The sequence below is a fragment of the Sturnira hondurensis genome, unplaced genomic scaffold (genome assembly GCF_014824575.4).
Source record: "Sturnira hondurensis isolate 20B ecotype Veracruz unplaced genomic scaffold, ASM1482457v3 Scaffold0003693, whole genome shotgun sequence".
Taxonomy (NCBI): domain Eukaryota; kingdom Metazoa; phylum Chordata; class Mammalia; order Chiroptera; family Phyllostomidae; genus Sturnira; species Sturnira hondurensis.
The window spans coordinates 11771811-11796984 of record NW_028076324.1 but is presented as its reverse complement, the minus strand read 5'-3'; the positions used below and the strand labels follow the sequence as shown (position 1 = coordinate 11796984).

Below are 25174 nucleotides of genomic sequence, written 5' to 3'. Positions count from 1 at the left end.
ATATCAGCTAGATGATCGAGAAAAGAAAGCAAAATTACATAGACACTGGAGATACTCTAGATTAAATTTCTTGAAGTAAATGACTAGATATATAACCCTTAATTACAAAATTCAGAAACTGTATATTCTGTTATTTGGTACAACATTTAATAATGTTGATTAACCATTGTCCATTATCCTTTGGGATACTCACTCATCTTCTTTACCTCTGTCTTAGAATTATCTCTGAACAGTTAAGAGCAACCTTGGACTTTAGAGATAAAAGGGTTTGTACTTGCTCTAACACAAATGTGAAACATGAGGTCTGATGAAGCTCAGCAGCTTAATCTGGGTTGTCTGCCTTCTCTGGGACTCACAAAAGGGTCAGATAACCATGTCTCAGAGGTGAGAAAATTTGAGAAATTATCCCAAGTATCTGGAGTATTAGAGGATGAGTAGAATGTAGATTTCCTCCTTCAAGAAAAAAAAGAAAGATAAAGGAACATTTTCATCAAATAATAAACCACATCCACCATCATTTGAGGCTTAATGTACCAGAGACCAGCAACACCTTGTAGGAACAGGGCCAGATGCTTCCTGGACATATGTCACTTGATAAAAGAGTCTTCATCTGTGAAGTTAAGGGATTGATGAAAATATGCGAAGAAAGAGGGGATGTCAAGGCTTAAGCCATTGCGGTACCCTATGATACTACTACGAATGTCACAAACATAATTTTGAGTCATGCCATTTATGATGTTCATTAAATATTGGGGGAAGAGAGAAGTTGCATCAAGATTTACATATGAGCTCAAAGGAATGAGAATTGGATTTGCATTCACATTTCAGTGATGCTTAGATTGGGGCTGAGCACATGCGGGGACTCATTCTTGGACCACTTACCTCTGACTCTCTTCACCTCAGGGCCTATCGGTTCTATCACCAGACACAGAGGAATGAGTTTTATATCCTGGGACAGGGTATAGCATTAAACCATAAAGTGACCTTCAGTGTTGTTACCAATATTTTTCTACCCTTACTATCCCATAATGCCCTTAACTACACAGGAGAACATCGTTGGTTGTCACCACTGTCAGTCTTTTTAGGTATAGAAACCAAAGTGGGAGGATAAAGTAGAGGATCAAAAGGTACAAAGTTACAGTTTTAAAATAAATAAGTCATGGGGATGTAATATATGGCATATTAACTATAGTTAACATTGTATTGCATGTTTAAATGTAACAGAGTATTTCTTAAAAATTCCCATTGCAAGAAAAAAATCTGTAAGAATGTATGGTAAAATACATTAATTAGACTTAGTGAGGTGATCATTTAGCAATGTATTCAAAAACAAAATCATTATGTTGTACACCTCAAACTAATATAATGTCATATATCAATTACATCTCGACTAAACAAACCAAAGCTCACAGTGTTTCTGGAATGATAAAAATGTCTGTATCATGCTCTGGCTGATGTAGCTGAGTGGACTGAGCACAGGCCTGCGAACCAGAGAGTCGTGGTTCGATTACCAATAAGGGCCCACGCCTGGATTGCAGGCCAGTTCCCAGCAGGGGGTGCAGTTCCTGGCAGGGGGCGCATGAGAGGCAACCATACATTGACATTTCTCTCCCTCTCCCCTTCCCCTCTAAAGATAAATAAATAAAATCTTTTAAAAAATGTCCATATCATACCCAATCTGCTTAGCAATGGATGAACATCTTTCTTCTGACCTATTAGGAAACAGGCAGTTTGCAAATTTTTTTTGTGGTTTCTAATCCTTTGAGAGATATTGTAAGCAAATTATTAGGACTTATTCTAAATTCTAAATTCTCTTGACTTTCAATAAGTGTGACTTGCTGTGTTGCATTGAATTTCTTTTAATAGAGCAGAATAAGAGGAAGAATGTGGGAGATGCCTGAGATTCTGGATATTCCCTGGAATGTGCTGTGTGTGTTAACTACATCAACTGCATTGGAAAAGAGGAAACAATTTCATTTCTTCCCAGTCTGTTGCAGGGACTTCCTTTGTGGTCTCCAGTTTCATCTTTGATTCCTCCACACAGCCATCTGACTGAGATTTCAAAAATGAAAATTGGATGTTATCACTCACCTGCCTACAGTTTTTGAAAAGCCTTTGTGCCACCTGCTGAAATCATCCAAACTCCTTGGTGTATCATGACTCCACATGACCTCCCCCATCCCCAGCCTTATTTCTCACCACTTCTTAATTTTATCCTCAATTCTGATCCTTTTAAAAAGCGCTTCTTTACCCAGATGGCCCATACTCTCTTATGTCTCTGCTACTCTCAGAACCTTCTCCCTTCTCTTAAACCTCTCCTTACTTCCCTCTCTTCATTCCTATCTGTGACTATAAAAACGGCAGAGGCACTCACCTGCTTAGGTAATTCCCAACAACGTCAGATCTCAATACTAGCCAAGTTCTTAGCACAAAGGGGACTCAATATTGGTCGGGTGGCAGAATTAATCAATGGAAGAGCTTAGAAGCAAATATTTTCCTGCAACTGCTTCTCCACAGCCTTTGTCTGAAATTCCTACATACAAACATCTGACTTTCTATCCTAATTATCCAGAGGCCCAAACAAAAGATTAGATGACTACGAGACTGAACAGGGAAATGACACATGTATGAACAATTTCATAGGGATAATTGTCACACAGTTACTTCTCTGGATCATAAATGAGGACATTCATTACCTTTTAATTCCCTTCCTGGAAGCCCCTCAACATTCATATTTGAAGTCCTTTCTCTTGCACGTGAAACGGCTAAACACTCTCATTCTTGTACGAGCAGACACAGCCTCCTTTGTGTTCTCTCCCCAAGCACGTGATGATCCAATTTCCAGGAGAGAGAGATAATGGGAGAGTGAAAGAAGACACCCATTTTTCCCCTCTGATTCCAGGACCCCCAGGATCTGGCAAGGGGAGAGCCAGAGGTAGGCAGGCCATGGACCACTGCCCCCTCCCTCCACCTTCCCAGTGCTACTTTAAGCATCACCTCATGTTTGATGCTCAACTTTGGGGGCTGATATGCAACATCCTGGTGCAATTTCTCTCCTCTTACAACTACAGCAGGCCCTCAAGTAACATTGTTTCACTCAATGTGGTAAACATTGCTTTATTCACATTGTCAACATTTTTAAATTCAATATTGTTTTGTTTTAAGTTGGTGAGGTGCTGCGGATACAAACTTAACCCTGTTTGTATCCATTAGATTAACCTATGGTAAAAATTGTTTGTTATGTGTTTTATCACAGTCAGAAACCTATTGAGGACATTAAGGGAGGACATAGTGTTTTCCATGAGTACCACGGAGGCCAGTATTAATATTCTTTTCATGACTTTTGCTGCTTGGAGGAAAGGTTTTCCATGAGCACCAATCCCAAAGGGATTGGCCTCTGAAGCTGGACAATCATCTCCGGTGCATATTGCTACCTCTGAGGAAGAAATGCAGAGGCCATGCAAACCTTCTGGGTTCAAGTAGTTAGTGTGTTTGATAAAGGCACAAGATGGTTCTATTTCTAAGATTGTCCAATATTGCTTCCCTGTGCCAAATAAAAGCTGAGACTGAAAAATATTCAATGAAAAAATACTGGAAATGAGGGAGAGAGACTAATGAGAATTCACCTTGTTCTGATGGACAAAGACAGGGGTCTAGGGGCTGCAGGGTTTGTCCTGAGGTTCTTGGAATTCAAATCCATCACAGTGATTTTTTTCTATGATGCCCAGACTGGAGATGCAAAAGTAGCTGAACTATGATTTAAAGGTCATGGAATGAGTAATAACGGTCATCTTAAGAAAGAGTTTCCCACACATTAGAAATGCTTTACATTAGGACCAGAGGTTAGGAATCAAAAGGGGAGGATTCAGCCCTGTGTCAGTTATACTTTCTTCATTACTCGTGCACCAAATAAGTATGTCCTATTGTCTTTCTGGTGTTTCAGGGTGGTGCGAAGTTTGTTAAGCCATACTGGGAAGTAGAGAATTGAACTAGGCTGCTTGTCAGCCACTGAAACACTCCTGGAAGCCACTTGGCAAGAAGGGGTCCTTTGGGACAGGCGAAGTGTCAGCCATTGGGTCTGGTCATCAACTTCAGGGAGCCCATCTTCCAGAGATGGATGCACAAACAGGTCATTGTAATACAGTGACTTAAATGGTAAGATGAAGACAGTCTGGAGACTGGGGTACTGAGAAGAGTCCCAAATGCAGCCTGGAGTGATGGAGTCAGGGAAGAGCTCCTGGAGGAAGAGATCTCTGGGCAGAAGTTACATTGGTGGACTACTGAATAGGGGATCTCCTGGCAGAGAAGCAAGCAGGGAAAAGACAATGAGCAACATGCAGACTGGGTCAGAGTGCTGTTAGCCACTAGCTGAAGCACACCATGGGTTCCTGGGCCAGTGTACAATTAGGACCAAGAGGTGACCACATCCCTGGGAACTTGAAAAGAATAATAGATAAAGTTTGAGACTGGAGGAAGTGCAACCAAAGGAGGGTCATGATTTGTATCACAATTTTCCCTGGTGTCGGGGGTGAAAGATGGATTTAAAGCAGACAAAACTGGGGGCAAAGGAAATAGGTTGGTGAGTTCTTATATTGTTAAAGATGGAGAACCAAGTCACTTGCCTTAAAGAAAAGGAGTGAAGGCCCAAACTGGTGAAAAAGAATTCTGACCTTGATAATTATTTTATATTCCTTGTGAAGGGTGACACTTTACAGCCAAGTGTAGTCAGTGAGAACTGTGAGAAAGGGACATAACAGTTCTAGTGTTTCCCAGAATTCTCAGAGACAAAGGGTAAGTTGTCAGTAAGAAATTTGATGTTGAAAGAGCAAGGATATACAATGGGGTAAAGACAGTCTATTTAAAAAAAAAAACGGTGTTGGGCCCTGGCTGGTGTGGCTCAGTGGACTGAGTGTCAACCCATGAACCAAAGGGTCAGCAGTTTGATTCTCAGTCAGGGCACATGCCTGGATTGTGGACCAGGTCCACAGTGAAAGGTGTGCAGAAAACAAACACATTGATGTTTCTCTCCCTCTCTTTCTCTTTTCTTTCACATTTCTCTAAAAATAAATAAATAACATCTTAAAAAAAAGAAACTCATGTTGGACTTTCATACATCCTTTTCTTNATTAGGACCAAGAGGTGACCACATCCCTGGGAACTTGAAAAGAATAATAGATAAAGTTTGAGACTGGAGGAAGTGCAACCAAAGGAGGGTCATGATTTGTATCACAATTTTCCCTGGTGTCGGGGGTGAAAGATGGATTTAAAGCAGACAAAACTGGGGGCAAAGGAAATAGGTTGGTGAGTTCTTATATTGTTAAAGATGGAGAACCAAGTCACTTGCCTTAAAGAAAAGGAGTGAAGACACAAACTGGTGAAAAAGAATTCTGACCTTGATAATTATTTTATATTCCTTGTGAAGGGTGAGACTTTGCAGCCAAGTGTAGTCAGTGAGAACTGTGAGAAAGGGACATAACAGTTCTAGTGTTTCCCAGAATTCTCAGAGACAAAGGGTAAGTTGTCAATAAGAAATTCAATGCTGGACTTTCATACATCTTTTTCTTTCCATCTCTCTTTAAGCACTGTAGCCCTAGATACCAAGGACCTCATATTCTTCCCTCTTGAAGCTCCCTAATAAGAACCATAGATAAGGATGCAGAAAGAAGAAAAGACAGATCTTTTCTGAGAAATGAGATGTTCCCAAATAAGTGAGGCTGGCAAAGCATTAAGAAATATTTGTCTAGGCTAAGTGAAGATGGAACTCTTGGGTTGAGTAACAAGGAAAAAGAATAAGAAGGGATCAAAACTTCACTGTAAGGGACCTAGAGCTCCATCAGCACCTGGTGGCATCCATTTGAACTCCAAAGATTAGTGACTGTCTACATAGTGTGGTTGTGGGAACTGCAATGGTGTCAGAGGGGACAGGTGGGTTGGCCTCTTTCTCCCCATTCCCATAATCCCATCAACAATCTAACCAAATAACATATTGCTGAAGTAAAATCTAATCACACAATGGCAAATTCAAACAAGGAGTCTAGCCATCCACCCTCTCAAGCAAGTAACTTCTAGAGCCCATTTTCCATAGACAAAACAGGGTTTCCCCTGCCCTGTGCTTAACAGTGGTCAATACCCTATTCACTCTACCACCCCTTTCTCTTATTTCCTACAACACTTACTGGGCTCTGAAGGCTTGACAGTGTGAATCTTGTTCTTTCATGGAAGGTGGGTGATGAAAAGGGAAGGTCTGTTCTCCACAGTAGGGAGAATTCAGAGCCTGGCATGTGGGAAAGGGCCTGGCTGTACGTGCTGGAGGAGACATGAGTGTCTTGGGTTTAACACAGGAGAGCCTTGGTGACTATAAGTGGATATGTTACACGATAATAGGCCCTTGAGGCAGAATCCCCTCTGAAGTTTGTTAGACAAATTGATCAATGAGTCTTTGACTCCCTGATCAGGCGACTCCTCCGAGGCAGGGTCACAAAGAAAGGCACCTCTGTCTTGCCAATTACTTACCCCCGGCAGACTAACAGTGGGACCATCTGTGATTCTCTCCCCCTGGATCCCTTTCCTCTGGGAAGAAGCACTCTAGACTTCCNCAGGAGAGCCTTGGTGACTATAAGTGGATATGTTACACGATAATAGGCCCTTGAGGCAGAATCCCCTCTGAAGTTTGTTAGACAAATTGATCAATGAGTCTTTGACTCCCTGATCAGGCGACTCCTCCGAGGCAGGGTCACAAAGAAAGGCACCTCTGTCTTGCCAATTACTTACCCCCCGGGAGACTAACAGTGGGACCATCTGTGATTCTCTCCCCCTGGTTCCCTTTCCTCTGGGAAGAAGCACTCTAGACTTCCTTGGATCTCCTGTCAGAAATGAGTGTGATTATTTCCTGACTTGTAGTTTCTTCCTTGGATAAATGGCTGAGCACAAAGCGTCCCAGGATTCACTAGAGGATGGTTCTCCAACTTTAACTTGCACCACAATGACCTTGAGGATGTGTTAGAACAGATTTCAGAGTCCTACTCCCCATTATCTGCCTCTGTAGGCCTGATTTGGATCTGATAATTCAGAATTTTCACATGTTTCAAATTTTATAGGTCCTTTTGACAATCCATTGAGATCCATTTCTCTGGGCCAATGGCTCATAATTTTACCTTTATCAAAACAATACACTGAGGCTTTTGTTAATATATATCTTCCCAGATGGATACTTACTCTAGACTCATCTAGTCAACATCTCTGGGTGGGTTGGGGAAAAGTGGGGAGGGGGGCCCAAGAATCTACATTTAAAATAAGTTGCAATGATTTTACTTAATTTTTATTTTTATGGATATATGTATATATGTGACATTTAACCATTTTTAAAAGTACAGTTTTCTGGCATAAGTTTATTCACAATATCGTGGAACCATCACTGGTATCTATTTCCACACATTTTTCATCATCTTAAATGGAAGCTCTCTTCCCATTCCAATACATCTCTCCATTCTTCTCCTCTCCCAGCCCAGGGAAATCTCTATTCTACTTTCTGTCTCCATCAATTTACTTAGTTTAAGGACTTCATGTAAGTGTATTCGTACAATACTTATCTTTTTGTGTCTGGCTTATCTCACTTAGCATAATGTTTTCAAGTTTCAACGATGTTGCACATATATCAGAATTTCATTCCTTTAAAAAGGCTGCCCAATATTCCATTGCATACACATTTCATTTTGTTTACCCATTCCTCTGTTGATGAATACTTGGATTGTTCCCATATTTTGGCTATTGCTGCTATGAAAATTGGTCTGCAAGTATCTATTTGCGTTTATCCTTCTAATTCTTTTGGCTATATACCTTGACATTGAATCGTTGGATCCTAGAAATTTGCTTTTCTTTTTAAAGATTTTATTTATTTCTCTTTTGAGGGGAAGAGAAGGATAGAGGGAGAGAAATATCAATGTGTGGTTGTCTCTCATGCACCCCCTGCTGGGAACTGGCCTGCAACCCAGGCATGTGCCCTGACTAGGAATCGAACAGCGATCGTGTGGTTCGCAGGCCCGCGCTCAATCCGCTGAGCTACACCAGCCAGGGTGGATCCTAGGAATCTACTTTTAACAGCATGCCCAGGATCAGATGTTGAGGAAACAGTGTTGTAGGACACCGAACAAAAAATCCTGGAGAGGCCCAATGACCCTCATTCCGCACTTTAAAACAAAGGCTACAGTAAGAGGCAAAGAAAGACACTACATAATGATAAATGGAGCAGCCTAACCAGAGAATAGAACCTTTGAAAACAGTTATACACTCAACACAGAAGCACCTGAATGAGAGAAAATATCTGAAAAAAAATGTTTTTAACATGAAATTAAGTCATTCATATGAAGAAACATGTAGGGTCCTGATATTGTAAGCACTTTGTTCTGTTACTGTATGCTTTTCACTCCATTTCTTCTGGAAAAATAAACCCAGAGTACAGCCAAATTAATGTGAAGGTCAACAACACATGAAGAAAACTTTTTGGGAAACATTCAGCACTTGATATAACAAGTGTTTTAAATTTAATGTTAGAAATCTTAAGAATAGCTGTGGGATGCTGGCCAAACATTGAGCATTGTGGATACCATGTAGGGAAGAAAAGTAAAAAGGAAGATTCTGAGGAAGTTGTCGAGAAGAGACTATTATAAAACCAATGAAATCATCTGTGCTTTGGAAATAGAAGAAGTCAATAATGTCTTCTGAGGGAGAAAAAAAACAGAATATTTAAATTTGCAGCATTTACCTTTGGGACGCACATTGTACACCTAGTTCTTGGAGCCTGTCTCAGAGCCCCCTTCACATCCATGTTCCTCAGGCTGTAGATGAAGGGGTTCAGCATGGGGGTGACCGCAGTGTACATCACTGAGACCACTGAGTTTTGCAGGGAAGAATGGGTCTCAGCAGAACTGAGATAGACCCCCAGTCCTGTCCCATAGAATGAGGAGACCACAGTGAGGTGAGACCCACAGTTGGAAAATGCTTTATATTTCCCCCCTGAAGAGGACATTCTCGTTAATGAGGAGACAATCTGAGCATAAGAATAGAGAATTCCAGTGACAGGAATCACACCCAGTAGGGCAGCAATCACGTACATGAAGACATTATTGACGAAGGTGTCTGAGCAGGCTACCTTGAGAATCTGAGTCAATTCACAGGAGAAATGTGGAATTTCAGTTCTTGCACAGAAGGTCAGCCTCCTCATCAGTAGGATATGAACCAGGGAGACCCAGAATATGATGAACCAACACAACAGAACCAGCAGGCCACACAGGTGTGTGTTCATGATGACCATGTAGTGCAAGGGGTGGCAGATGGCCACATACCAGTCATCACAGTCAGGAGGAAGTTGTGCATTCCAATAAAAACTGTAAAAAAATACAGTTGAATGAGGCATCAATTGTAGGGGATGGCCTTGCTCTGTTTCTGAATGTTCACCAGCATCTTCAGGATGGTGGTGGAGGTGACGCAGATGTTGACAAAGGACAGGCTAGAGAGGAAGAAGTACATGGGGGTGTGGATGTGGGAGTCAGAGCTGACAGCCAGCATGATGAGCAGGTTCCCAAGAACAGTGACCAGGTACATGGAGAGGAACACTCCAAAGAGAAAGGGCTGCAGTTCANCAATTGTAGGGGATGGCCTTGCTCTGTTTCTGAATGTTCACCAGCATCTTCAGGATGGTGGTGGAGGTGACGCAGATGTTGACAAAGGACAGGCTAGAGAGGAAGAAGTACATGGGGGTGTGGATGTGGGAGTCAGAGCTGACAGCCAGCATGATGAGCAGGTTCCCAAGAACAGTGGCCAGTTGCATAGAGAGGAACACTCCAAAGAGAAAGGGCTGCAGTTCAGGATCCTCTGAGAGACCCATGAGGAGGAATTCTGATACTTCTGTGTGGTTTCCTGCTTCCATGCTGCTGGTGTGTCTGCTGGAGGAGGCAAAAGCAGCCAAATGGCACATCAGCTCATCATCACCTTTTGATCCCCCTTTGTGCGGACATCTTTCATGGTCTAGTAATTATTCCAATGCCAGTGATTCACTTATTTAAGTGGTAGCCCAATTTCATTTCAAATTCTGTAATTACTCAGTTTTCTTTAATTTGGCAGAAATCTCTCTCTCTCTTTTTATCTTTTCCTCTTTTCTGAATCTATGCAGATAAACCAATTTCTATTTTTCATATGAGCTTTCCAAAAATAACTAAAGATATTTAAGGTGTTTACTTTGATAATCTCCATAGTTCTTTGACTTCAGACTCGTGATTAAAATATGTGTTTGCAACTCAAACAAACTTACTCTTGTGATTTGGTACTCTACGCTGATGCCTCAGTTAACTCTCCATGGGCCTTATTGTGTTTGTTTCTACAAATGTGGTTATTGCTATTACCATCTTTGTGAAGTCTATACATGTCTTGAATCACAGATGATTTGTCTCATAATGTCTTTATTGAGAGTATGATCTCAATAAATTATAGCTATCATCATTATCAATATATTCTTTTTATTACAATTATTTTTATACATAACTCTTCCAAAGTACATTATAATAGAGCTGTGATTTAGAGAACAGGATCTTGTCAGACTTCATGAAATGGAATTTGCTCTGCCATGTTCTGTCTCTGTGATGTTGACAAAGTTGTGTGATCTCTCTCAGCTGCAGGTACCTCACCTCCACAATGGTAGTAGTAACTATTCCCTACACCGTAGGACAGATCAGTGTTTCAATAGATGATTCATATAATTTTTGTAGTGTAGTTTTTGTGACATACAGTGAACACTTGACAAAAGCGAACTCTTATTAATATCACAACAAATCTGTCTTGCACGGCTGTCATTATTAGTGTTCCTCTCAACCTGGGACAGCCATTGTTATGAACACAGCAGGTGTGTTATCTTTTTATTACTACGCAGCACTCCTAATTAATTGAGATCCTTATGATTCTCTCTTTCAGTGACTTCCTGCCAAGTCGACTCTTCCAAGAAAAGGAAGATGTATATGGACTACAAAGATAATAGGGTGAAAGAAGGGAACTAAACCACACTCGCATTAAAATAAAATACAAAGCACGTGTCAGTGCATGTGCTCATGTGAGCATGCTCTCGAGGGGTGATGTGTGGTACTAAAATCAGTGGCATGAGTTGAAAAATTAATAGGCTTCATTTAAAAATGTCTGAAGTGTCTATACATGAACTCATCCCAAAAGTTGAAAGGCAACTTTAAGATTTGAAAATAAAAAGGCAACCAGTCAAATGGGGGAAGATATTTGCAAACAACATCTTCGATAATGGGCTAATATCCAAAATGTATAAAGAACTCATACAACTCAACAACAACAATAACAACGACAAAACAGTTCAATTAAAAAAGGGGCAGAAAACCTGAACACTTTTCCCAAGAAGACATACAGATGGCCAATAGACATACAATAAGTTGCTCAACATCACTAGCTATAGGAGAAATTCAAATCAAAATCACAATGGGATACCATCTCATATCTGTTAGAATGGCTATTCTTAACAAGAAAGACATGTTGGAGAGGATGTGGAGAAATAGACACCCTTGAGGGAAAGAAAGTTGGTGCAGCCTCTATGGAAAACAGTATGGAAGTTCCTCAGAATATTAAGAATAGAGCTACCACATTGCCCAGCAATTCTTCTTCTGGGTATCTACCTGATATTAGAAAACATGTATTCATAAAGATATATGCATGTGCTTTTATGTTTATTGCAGCATTATTCACAATAACCGAGACATGGAAACAATCTAAGTGTCCTTTGATGCATGGTTGGATGAAGATGTGGTGTATGTATAGACTTCTGGCCAAGATGAAGGCATAGGGAGACAGACACACTGTGCCTCCTTGCACAAGCAAAAGAAGGAAAACAACAATTTAAAAACAAAATAACAACCATAACTGAGAAAATCGAACTGTATGGAAGTCCGACAACAAGGGGTTAAAGTGGACACATTCATCCAGACAGGTAAGAGGGGAGATGAGCAGCTGGGCAGAGAGGACTCTTGGCAAAGCAGCAGCTGGTGGACAGAGTGAGGTGGTGGATTGTGGACCAGGGTGCACAAGGCTACAGCTAGCTGGCAAGGAAGCAGTGGGTGGACCTTGTGAGTTGGCGGATTGTGGACTGAGAGGTCCCACATTACCACCTAGAGGAACCAGAAGAAACAACTGGGGAGCAGAATGGACTGCGCAACCCAGAGCCCTAGTGCAGGGAGATAAAGCCTCAAACCACTGATTGGAAACACCTATGAGGGTTGGGGCAGCGGGAGAGACTCCCAGCTCAACAGGAGAGTTTATTGGAGAGACCTGCAGAGTCCTAGAATGTACACAGGCCAACCCACCTAAGAATCCACACCAGAATGGCCCACTTTGCTTGTGGGAAATGGGGGATGTGACTAAAATTTGGAAGAGAGTGGAGCAAGTGAAACTGTTTTCTCTCAGAACTTTCCCCACATACAGCATCACAACACAGTGAAGTGGGTTACCCCACCCTGGTGAACACCTAAGTGTCCACCCCTTACTATATAATAGGCACATCAAGACAAAAAAATGGCCTAAATGAAAGAACAGACCAAAGCTCTAGAAAAAATGCAACTAAGTGATGAAGAGATAGCCAACCTGTCAGATACACAGTTCATAACACTGGTAATCAGGATGCTCACATAAATAGTTGAGCTTGTTCACAAATTAGATGAAAAAATGAAGGCTATGCTAAGTGAAATAAAGGAAAATGTACAGGGAACCAGTAATGGTAGGAAGGAAACCAGGAATTAAATCAATGATTTGGAGCAGAAGGAAGAAAGAAACATCCAACCAGAAAAGAATGAAGAAACAAGAATTCAACAGAATGAGGAGAGGCTTAGGAACTTCCAGGACATCTTTAAATGTTCCAACATCCGGACTCTAGGAATACCAGAAGGAGAAGAGGAAGAGCAAAGAGAGAAAAACTTATTTGAACAAATAATGAAGGAGAACTTCCCCAATCTGGTGAAGGAAATAGACTTCCAGGAAGTCCAGAAAGCTCAAAGAGCTCCAAAGAAGTTGGACCCAAGCACACACCAAGGCACATCATAATTACATTACCCGAGAATAAAGATAAGGAGAGAATCTTAGAAGCAGCAAGAGAAAAGGAGACAGTTACCTACAAAGGAGTTCCCATCAGACTGTCAGCTGATTTCTCAAAAGAGACCTCACAGACAAGAAGGGGCTGGAAATAAGTATTCCAAGTCATGAAAGGCAAGGACCTACATCCAAGATTGCTCTATCCAGCAAAGTTTTTATTTAGAATGGAAGGGCAGATAAAGTGCTTCTCAGATAAGGTCAAATTAAAGGCGTTCATCATCACCCAGCCCTTATTACATGAAATGTTCAAGAGATTTATCTAAGAAAAAGAAGATAAAAAATATGAACACTTCAAGGGCAACAAACTCACAATTATTAACAACCACACCTAAAACAAAAACAAAAGAAAACTAAGAAAACAACTAGAACATTAACAGAAACACAGAAATAGAGATCGCACAGAAGGTTATCAACAGGGAAGTGGGAGGGAGAGAGGGAATAAACAGCATAGATGGTAGGTAGAAAAAAAGAAAGGGGGAGGGTAAGAATACTATAGGAAATATAGAAGCCAAAGAACTTATATGTATGTCCAATGGACATGAACTAAAGCGGAGGAATGTGGGTAAGAGCGGGTGTGCAGGACAGAGGGGAGTGGAGGAGGAAAAATGGGACAACTGTAATAGCATAATCAATAAAATATATTTTTAAAAAGATGTGTTACATATATACTGTGGAATACTACTCACTCATTAACAAGACAAAATGCTGCCATTTGTGACAAAGTGGATGGATCTTGAGAGTAATCATGCTAAGTGAAATAAATCATATGGAAAAGGATAAGAGCCATATGACTTCACTCATATGTGGAATATAAAACAGCAATCAACAAATGAGCAAACAAGAAAACCTGTAGACATAGACAACAGTATGGTGGTTACTAGAGGGGAAGGAAGTTGCCTGGGGGTAAAGAAAGTAAAAGGGGTCAAATATATGGTGATGGAAAGAGACTAGACTTTGGGTGGTGAGCACAAAATGCAATATGCAGATGAAATATTATAAATTTGTACACCTAAAACTTATACAGTGTTATTAAGCAATGTTATCCCAATAAATTTAATTTTAAAAAAGAAAGTAAATAAGTGTTTACATTCTCAATGGTAAAAAAGTTTCACTATTACTAATGTCTAGAGAATGCTAATTAATTAAGGAGAGAAAAAAATCATTGAGGACCCATTTAGTCTTGGGAGGTGAGTTGAAAACTCTTCTCTGAAATATGAATGTTGGTGCTGTGAGGGGAAAGATGGGTAATTGTGAGTTAGAAGAAATATTAACAGGTCAAGCATTTGGGGCTAAGAGAATAGAATTTGCAGTTGCACTTGGGTTAGTAATGGAAGGGATTTCACAGACCAGTGAGATAGGAAACAGATAATTGGGGTCAGGAGGAACTGAGTGTGTTAGGCCCACGGTTTGAGCATCTTGTACTATTCCTTAAAGTGTGTCTCATGTTGATAATTTTATTTTCACTTGGGGGGTAGAAGTTACAACTGTTCTTGTTCACCATTGTCATTCCAGATACTCATCTGGTGCCTGGCGCATAGAACGTACACAAATGTCAGATATATAACAAAGATTAAGACCAGAAGTGTCAACTATAACACAAAAAAGAAATCTTCAACCTCATCATACAATTAGCTTCCTCTTGCTAAATGAGGAAACCAGTGATGATTTCTTAACTGAAGAGGAAAGGCCATCAAGGAATATGTATAAAGGACACATGGAAAAAGCCAAAGAGGGTAGGTTCAAGGGTGGGAGGGTGTGGTGTGGTGAAATGGAGAAAACTGTAATTGAACAACAATAATAAATAAATAATTTTTTTCTTTTTTTCTCCAATTTTTTTATTTAATTATTTTTCAAGTACAGTTTTCTGTCTATTACAAGAAAAAAAGAACAGTTGTTTCAAAGCTGCACACAACAGAATATTCTGCATTAATTCACTAAAACATTTGTGTTAAATTCATGAACACACCAGTGCAGTCAACTCCAACTTCAATCACTTGAAATTCTGCTATACATTAAAAGAAACTGGTCAGATGAGGAAAGGAAATCAGCCTGACTACTGAACATCAGAAATAATTATATTACTTGTAGATAATATTATGGACACTGAGGTGAAACAACAATAACATCAATATTGAAGTGCTATCAACGAGTCAGATGTGCTGCAAAATACTTAGGGAATATAACCCAATCACATTAGGGACAAAACAGACGAGGGACATGCAGCATAGTAGAGGTCAGAGTTGGAGATTCTCTGGAAAATAATTGTTATTGTAGAGAGGCTGGCTCTAGGTTATAAAAAGAGAGAGAAGGAAACAGAACAAAGGCTGGAAAACACCAGTTTCAGTGGAAACTAAAGTACCTTCAAGGAACAGGGACTTGATTGTTGTAAGCCATGTAATGCAGGTCTGTCCCAGTCTAATTATTCCAGAGGTAAAGCCCGGTACCCATATTGTCTTATTTCCTTTTCATTCCAGGGGCCCTCACTGGAACACAATGACTCTCTATTAAGGATACCACTCCATTGAAACTTTCTGGCCTCCAAGGTCTGAGCCCAGGAAACCCAATTCATTGGGTTTGTATTTGGCTGGCATCAGAGAATTAAGGAAAGGGGCAAAAAAAAAAAAAACCCAAACCACATTTAAAGGTTCCACTATATCCAGGGTTGAATTCTCAGGGCTCCCATTAAATAAATTGTTCTCTTGTCTTTTCACTCTCCAAACTATTCAGGTTTCATGGGATGCAAAGATTAAAGAATGAAAATTTTCATCTAGTGTTGTGTCTGTATAAGCATCAAGGGGTGAGGTGGGCGGGGGGAGAGATCAATGTATTTCCTTCCATCAGAAACTCTTGTTTCTTTGGCTTGACTCAAAAGCGACAAGGTGTCTCCTGAGGAATGCATAATTTCCTCAGGAACCAAAGCTAGAAACCAACTTCCTTCCCTTGTTCTTCCTTTGAAAAGCCTTTGCATTTCATAAATTCCTTGGTGTCTACAGTGTCATGTAGTGAAGAGGTCCTTTCAGAAGACAAGCAGAGTGGTTAACAGTTCAGTTCTGTCAAAAGGACTAACCAAATGAGGGCTGAAAGTTTTTTTCACATTTGCTGGTGACATGTACCACCTGTTGACATTAATGAGGGCCATTTATTATCTCTAAACAGAAGAGCAAAGACTGAAATAATCCAAGTAGAATGGCTTAAAGAATGGGCATTGGGGAGATATAGGTGACAAACATAACACACCTGTAATGCTTGTGGGAGAAGGGAAGGAGAAAGTGAAGCACTGTGTAAAGAGAGTATGGAACATGAGAGGGTTTAAGGAAAATTTTAATGGAAGATAGAGAAACAGGTTAGTTTAAAAGAGAACAACCAAATTTAGTGCAGGCATTTGAATACACAGGAAGTGCTGACTACATAATCCACAGGATGCAGCATGCACTCTGAATCACTGACAGTAGTGTGCTGTATCTTTGATCTATAGCATATGTGGGTCCATAAATCAAGGGTTGGAAGTAGAAGTGGCCCCTTCTGATGACACCTCCACTGAGCCACTTGGGAAGTTTGTGCTGCGGATCTCCACAACTCTGGCCTCTGCAGGTTCAGAGGCCTTGACTCCTAAAGATACACTCCAGACATATGGCAAAAGTCCTGTTGAACTTCAAGCTCTACTGCAGCATGGCCCTTCAGGTTCTTCACGCCAAGAAGAGGAGTCACCATTTTGGAATGACACTGAAGCTGGTTATCAGTGTCATTATGTGACCACAGCAATAGGCATGTGACCACATGCACTGGCACACTGCTATTCTCAGTGAGTGGCTGGAAGCAGCTCAGGAGCAACCTCAGTGCAAATACAATGGTGAATGCAAAAGTCTTTCGCCAGTTTTGTTCCCCACAGCAGGAGACCTGAGTGGTGTCTCCTGGGTGAGGCAGCTTCCTTCCACTGAGTGCTATTCACAAAGAGAGCTGAGGGCTTTCAGATGGCTGGAGAAATAAGCCCTTCATCCTGATGAAGGATCTGGGCAACAAGCACAACATTCTCTATAGTCTATCCCCAGCGACAGTTGAGTCAACCTTTCTTTTTAGCCTCACAAGATTTTTAAACTTTTAAAAAAATTTTTATTTTTCCATTACAGTTAACATCCAATGTTATTGTATATTAGTTTCAGGTGTATAGCACAATGATTAGATATTTACATGATTTATGAAGTGATCCCTCAAAATGGTCTAGTATCAACCTGGCACCATACGTAGTTATTACAATATTATTGACTATAAACCCTATGCTGTTCTTTACATCCCCACAACTGTTTTGTAACTACCAGTTTGTACTTCATGCCTTCACCCTTTTCATCCAGTCCCACAATGCCCCTCCCATGTGGCAACTATCAGTTTGTTCTCTGCAAAAAGGCTGCACGAGCCTTTTTGCTTCATTTGTTGCTTTATTTTGTTCTTTAGATTTCACATGTAAGTGAAATCATATAGTATTTGCCTTTCTCAGACTGACTTATGTCACTTAGCATATTACCCTCTAGGTCCATGCATGTTGTAGTAAGTGATAAGGACCCATTCTTTTTCATGGCTGAGTAATATCCCATTATAGACATATCACCACTTCTTTATCCAATTGCCTATTGATGGGCACTTAGGTTGCTTTCATATCTTAACTATTATAAATAATGCTGCAGTGAACATAGCAGTGCATCTAGCTGATGATCAGTGACGTTGAGCATCTTTTCATGTGTCTATCAGCCATCTGTATGTCCTCTTTGGAGGAATGTCTATTTAGGTCCTCTGTCCATTATTTAATTTAAATTGCTTGGGTTTTTTTTGTGTTAATCTGTATAAGTTCTTTATAAATTTTGTACATTATCCCCTTATTGGATGCATCATTGGCAAATATCTCAATTGGTAGGTTGTGTTTTTGTTTTGCTCATTGATTCCTTTGATGTGCAAAAACTTTTTAGTTGGATGTAGTTTCATTTTTTCCCCTTGACCAAGGAGAGATATATCAGAAACAATATGACTAGGAGGAATGTCAGAGACTTTACTGCCTTATCAGATATATGATTTGCAAATACTTTCCCCCATTTGGTAGGTTGCTTTTCTATTTTGTTGATGGTTCCTTTTACCATGCAGGATGTTTTAGTTGGATGTGGGCTCACTTGTTTATTTCATACTTATTTTTTTGGTTTTACTTGGATCAACCTTCTGTGTAAGTTTTGGGAAAAGCTCCTCCATGGTTTCAATGGGTCTGTTTTGGGGAGAGGGTGAGTGAGATGCACTATAAAGAGGAAGGACCAGTGGGAAAAACTACAGCTTCTCCTACTATAGGTGAACTCAAAGCCACAACAAATTCTCAGTGTGTCTGTCCTCTGCTATCCATTCTCAGTTCCCCTCACCCTGGAATAATATACCTGCTACTCTGCATGGCTTACCTGATGGAGTGACCCTGACTCTCCTCCCTGAGGGTTCTGAGGTCCAGGTGACTTGACTAAGGTCATATAGCTAGTAATATACAAAACAGGGATTTAATCCCCAGCACCCTGGCTTGGACCCCCTTTAGGTGAGTATTCCATAGTTCAACAAGTATTAAACATTGTGCAATTTGACTAAAAATAGCAGCAACTAGAAACAAAATAAAAATTCCCCTTTTCATCTCTGAAAGTACAAGTACTTTAAAACATAACAATAATCAAATTTATCAAATGCATCTCTCTGGTGAGAGAACGCTTATTAAACCAGTTACAGACTGGAAGGTATAATCAGGAGATAAGGTTTTGACTGTAAACATAGAGTGCACATAGATAGGTAAATGCATCCTTTGGGTTGCCTACCATATCTCTCATTATTCGCATTTTCCAAACTTTCTCACATTGTTATATATTACATTTTTATTGCCAAGCATACTTAAAAGTGTTATGAGTTTTAAATACTGATAAAATAATCAAGGAAATATATCTAATGAAAAAATAAGCCAATAAATATTAAAAAGAAAAATATAAAACAATTAATTATTTAAACAACAAATATTCATATTAATTATGATGTTATTGACTATACATAGTTACAAAGTCAATATACTTATTATGGTAGTTATTATTATATTAAATGAAATTAAACATACATACCCACATAAAACTTTCTACTGTTTTATCATTCATATAGTTCTAGGTTGTTCTTCTTCTATCATTGAACCATCTTAGATCCCTGAAAATGTTTTATTGTGCCCACTGGCTCGCCCATAATGATGGCTCACCCATGAAACACCCTGTTTCATCTTCTCCATGGAAAACTCTTCATTTACTAAGACACTGAGAGAGAAGAGCTAAGGGACATGTTGGAGCCTTAGGTTAAAATCTGGTATAAATGAGTAGAGAGATAGAGTAGAGGGCTGTTCAATAACATAACTGCAGCTGGACTTTAATTGAGATCCAGCTCGATTCTGGACAGAAGAGAGACCGTTTCCCATAAATTCCCTGAGACCATCTGGCCCTCTCTCCTATGCCCAGGAGTGCCATTTGCTGGAACAGGCTGCTGCCCTTCCTCAGGCAAGCAGTAAGGTTTTTCTTCCTTACCTGGGGTGGATCATGCCCCAGTAATCCCATCCGCATTGCCCTGTCCTATATAACACCTCACATCTGCCACATGGCATGGATGATAGCCATGTCATGTTGCTGCCGCCCAAGACAAGCCTCATATGTAAATTCCCTTAACAAACTCTTAATGTAATGATGGAGTCATCAGCCTCTTTTTCTGTTCTCTTGGCCCTGGGAAATTTTACATGTCAGGTAGGTAGGTAGGTAGGTAGAGAGATAGATGGAAGATAGATAGTTATAGACAGATATATAATTATACTACATGTATTACATTAAGCCATAAGGCAAATTTTTTGAATATTAATTTTTCCTTTGAACAAAGTAACCTGGTGATAATCAGACCTCTCTTTGTCACTGAACACATCACCATTGCTTGTTGATATACAAAGCCTTGAGACTTTTGGCTATTTGATTGAACAGTTAAAGTTGGACTTGTGAGAGAGATTGAGATGTTGAGATGTTCAGGTTTCCAAGGAGTAGATAGGAGTAGTCCTTCCAAAAAAAATCTTGCAAATTCTGGGTAAACGAAAGTAGCAATTGGCTGTTCTGGAAGTACTCCTCTCATTCTGGTCATGATTGTCACGTCATATCACAGTCTCACATCACACTGAAAAGAGGTTATGAATTAGTGGCACTAACAGAGTTAATGGGATTTTCTATTTAAAAAGTCATTTATATATGGACTTAAGTAACTATCCAGAAAAGTCCTACATGTATTTGCCAGTCTTACATTTATTAAACTATTTTTATTTTATGATGCTCTATTCCACAATAGCCATATTAAAGTCAGACTGAATAAAAAGATTAATTTACCAGCTCTTAAATATACCAGGCTAAAAGGAATACATCAGTTCCACTCATATTTTATTGGACAGATAAAATGATATTGCCTCCTTTACCTTCAAGGAAAAAGGAAATGCAATTCTTCTGGGTATGCAAAAGGAGAAGATAATCAGAAATATTGTTGATTGACAGTAAAGTCTACCATAGAGACGTACACAGCAAAATCTCTTTGAAAAACTGTGAAGATTGTTAGATCTAAGACTATGGCTCAGGGTTAGAGTTCTAGGTTTGAATCCTGCATCTGCCGCTTGGTCTCTCATCCCTCTGTAACTTTGGGGAAGTCTTATTTTATTCTTAGCTTTCTGAGAATCTCATTTTTATCACCTCTAAAATGGGGGCATAATTTTTTCTATTGGGAAGATTAACATAAGGTAATAGAGAACAGTTATCACAGGCATGCCATATAATAAACACTAACACATCAACAATATTTTGATATTCATTTTAATCATACTTTATCCAGTTTAAAAAAAATGCTGTTGGTGATATACCCACACAAACAATGAAGATTCACAATCAAACACAGAAATAAGGTGAACAATCAGTAGTTTAAGCACTGGAGGCCAACATTTGAGATAAAGATACAGTATACACTTCAAATTCAAGTTCAGGACTCACTAGTGTAAAGGTAAGGAAGAAGATAAGAACCTAACTTTTGGACAACAGATAAGACAAAATGTCATCAGATAAGTTACTGGGAGATTAGTTGCTTACATGTGTGTTAAAAACTAGGAGAGAGCAAAGTCATAAGTCCTTAAGGACTAGATGAAAGAACGAGATGGCTCGAGAGATTCAAGAGTAAGAACTAACTTCAGGATACAAGTTCTTGCCACTGGTACTCACAAAGCTCCTCAGTCCCGGGGCAATCACAGATCCATCACAGATAAGGGGATGCTCTGCTGAGGAGTCTTCCCAGGGCCCCCTTCACATCCTTGTTCCTCAGGCTGTAGATGAAGGGGTTCAGCATGGGGGTGACCACAGTGTACATCACTGAAGCCACTGAGACTTTCTGGGAAGAGTGAGTCACTGCAGAAGTGAAGTAGACTCCAATGCCTGTTGCATAAAATAAAGAAACGACGGAGAGATGAGACCCACAGGTGAAAAATGCTTTTTGCTTTCCCTCTAATGAGGACATCTTCCTTATGGATGAAGTAATTCTTGAGTAGGAGAAAAGGATCCCCAGAAGTGGGAGGACACCAAGCACACTAGTCATAAAATATATGAATACATTATTCAGGAAGGTGTCAGAGCAGGCCAGCTTGATGATCTGTGTTAGTTCACAGAAGAAATGTGGCATTTCACGATCTCTACAGAAACTCAGTTGCATCATCAAAGACATATGGAGAAAGGATGTTATGACACCGATGAACCAAGTAATAAAAACTAGCAGACCGCAGAGACGAGGCTTCATGATGACTGCATAGTGCAGGGGCTCACAGATGGCCACATACCGGTCATAGGCCATCACGGTCAGGAGTAGAGTATCCAGGATAGGAAACAGCATGGACAAATACACCTGAGTGAGGCAGTTCATGTAGGAGATGGCTTTGCTCTGTGTCTGGATGTTCACCAGCATATTGGGGACTATGGTGGTGCTGAAGCAGATGTCAACCAACGACAGGTTGGAGAGAAAAAAGTACATGGGGGTGTGGAGGTGGGAGTCTGAGCTGATGATTAGGATGATGAGCAGATTCCCAAGCACAGTGACCAGGTACATGGACAGGAACAGCCCAAATAGGAGGGGCTGAAGTTCTGGGTCCTCTGAGAGCCCAAGGAGGATGAACTCGAAAATTTCTGTTTTGTTTCCTGCTTTCATATAGTTGATTCACCTATGAAGGAAGAGACAAGAACAGCATGAACTAGTATAAACTAGGACCCTCCACATAATAGAAATGTTGACTATGCCTTTCATTCAAGTCATTTATGAAGTCTGTCAGTTTGTCTAGAGTTGGGTCTCCATTCACTTATAAATGGAACCTAAAAAATGGAGTCTCTTATCCCACCCACTCATCTTAGCCACCCATTTTACAGCAATGAAACCAAAATGGAATCTTACCAAGTGGAGCTCAGAATTGCTGCCCACCTATCTTAAAAATCCATTTTATAACAACCCTGTCAGATGGTCATGAAGCTTCAAAATAGGATGAATCAACATCACATTTCCCTTGGGTAGGAGGCACTGGAAAGGACAGAATGTCACTACTGTGGGATTTTTGCCCAAGACACAGGACTTCAATCTAAAGACTATGGCACATCAGATAAACCCAAACTGAGAGACATCTAAAAATGTCCATGTCACCAAATTGACAGGAACTGTTCTGGATTAAAGGTGGCTAATGAGAGGTCAACCAAATGTAATGCGTGATATTGGGTTTTCTTTGCTCTAAATGACATTATTGGGACAACTGTCAAAATAGAAATGAAGTCTGTAAATCTAATAATAGTATTATATCAACATTAATTTCCTGATTTTGACCATTGTATTGTGGTTATGTGAGGAAATCATCCCTGTTTTTAGGGAACACTGAAGATTTAGAGATGCAACTTGCTCTCCAATGGTTTTGCAAACACACCCACATGCATGTGCACACACATGTACATGGGAGAGAGAGAAAACTGGATAAAGAAAAAAGTGAAGGTGGTAAAAATGTTAACATTTAGGGGGTCCAGTAAAAGATATCCATAAAAACTACTCTTTCAACTTTTTCTTTAAACCTGAAATGATATTAGAATTAGAAGTTAAAAACACTTTCACATAATGTTCAATAAGTCAGGGTAGGAAAATAAAAAAGAAAATCCACCCATGAAATGTCAGAAAGAGGCAGACTTTGAAAATCATTGTAGCTGAGGCAACCACTCACAGGTGTGGAGCCCACATTCACACTTACCTGGAAACCTCAGCCAGAAGAAATTCGTCTAAAGTGGTCCTGGACAAGATGCACCTTAAGCCCCAAGTGGAAGCAAACACAAACATCATCTGGAAGGTGCTTTCCTCTGGGGATTTTTGCCTCAGTGTCCATAAGGGAGATGGGTCTATGATTTTTCTTTCTTTTACACCCTTTCTAGCTTTGCCAGCTCATGCTGTTTCCTTCCAACCTCCCCTCTTATTAAGCACAGCGCTAGTCTTTCTCTCGCTAAGTTCCAACACATGGTCCTTCTCAGGAATCCTACAGTGCTGTGAGTTTCCCCTAGCCACACCTGTGTAAGTATTGTCCTTGAAGGGTGCTCCTTCAAGCCTTTGTCTTCCTGTGATCATTCTTGTCCTTATCTCTTATACAGAACATCACTTCCTCAAACAAGCCTTCCTGAACCCTGCCCATCCACCAAGTACAGTCCCCCTAATCTAAGCTTTTATAGTCCCTGTATTTTTCTTCTTCATTGCCTAAGTCATACTTATGTTTTCACATTTACTTATGAAATTCCTTGCTTAATATCTGTCCCTCTCATGACTGAATCATAAACGACACAAGTTCAGATCACATATTACAAAATGTATTTATCCTAGTATTCCCAGTGGTTTGTTCTCAAAGAGCATAAAAAGTTGAATGAAGGTTGGAACAATTGTTTATATATATATATATGTCTTGTTTGTGATATATATATCTTATTTGTGATATATATATATATCACAAATGAGAAATCTATAAATTATTCTCACATTATTGATGCAGCAACCTGCAAAAGCAGTAAGATGATGTTATCTGCTTGATGCATGAATAAGTCAATGTGGAAATAATGACAGTTGCAACCTAAATGTATATGTAATGAAATGTAACAGTCACTGATGGGAAGAGAACAGAACTTTCCAGTCATGTGGAGTAGAAGGATACTGCCTTCAGGTGTTAGCAAAGCACTATGCTAACCAAGTGTTAATCCAAGATACATCATTAAACCCTAAAAACACAAAGCAAACTCATGAAAAGCAGAAAGGAGAAATCATGCTTGCTGTTATAATAATTTCACATAGTTTCTAATAATTCCAAAAAATGCCATGTGACAAGAAGAGTAAACCAGATACAATAGTTGAAAACCAAACACAGAATTGGCCACTGTCAGCTGCTGATAGGATTACCTACCTGGGAACACTAATGAAAGTCACCAGTTTCATCAGCTTTCTTATGTCCTTGCACAGAGTCATTAGGGAAGATCCAGGGAAAATGGGGCTGTTCACAATTGCAATGACAACACACGTGGCACCTGGCACAGAGTGGGCACTCCATGCATATCTGTAGGATCAAACAGTGTGGGTAACCTTTTAGAAACCAAACCACGAAGGAGCCAGGGTTCCCCAGTGATAACCTGCATCAGAGGCACCTGGGGGGGCTCATTAAAGCAGGCTGTCGGGTCTCATCCCTGGAGATTATCAGCAGGTCTTGGGTGGGGCCTGAGAATCTGCATTTCTGGCAAGCTCCCAGCAGACATGGGTGCAGGAGAACAGATGCTGCTGCTTCAGGAACCACACTGAGAACTACTGTACTAGGGAAGGACAAGGAAGCTCTTAGCAGGTGGGTTGGAAACTTTTTATGCTCGAGAAAGTGCCAATTCCTACCAACACTGAGCAAGTCACTGGGCCCAAAACGAGTTTCTTTCAGAAC

General features: G+C 40.1%; 2 protein-coding genes across 2 annotated transcripts; both read right to left on the bottom strand.

Moving 5' to 3' along the window:
- Nucleotides 1-3880: 3880 nt before the first annotated feature.
- Nucleotides 3881-9937, bottom strand: LOC118984644 (olfactory receptor 7D4-like). The gene is given in 4 exon segments (XM_037042779.1): nucleotides 3881-4237; nucleotides 8762-9342; nucleotides 9345-9635; nucleotides 9865-9937. Coding segments are annotated over 4 exon segments (1290 nt in total). The 5' UTR covers nucleotides 9926-9937.
- Nucleotides 9938-21456: 11519 nt separating this feature from the next.
- LOC118984604 (olfactory receptor 7D2-like) lies at nucleotides 21457-22395 on the bottom strand. The gene has a single exon (XM_037042746.1). It carries the CDS (start codon nucleotides 22393-22395, stop codon nucleotides 21457-21459), a length of 939 nt encoding a protein of 312 aa, XP_036898641.1.
- Between the last annotated feature and the right edge of the window lie 2779 nt (nucleotides 22396-25174).

What these genes read in the sequence shown, in the direction of transcription:
- LOC118984604 (XM_037042746.1), bottom strand. Translation starts at nt 22,395, where the DNA reads ATGAAAGCAGGAAACAAAACAGAAATTTTCGAGTTCATCCTCCTTGGG.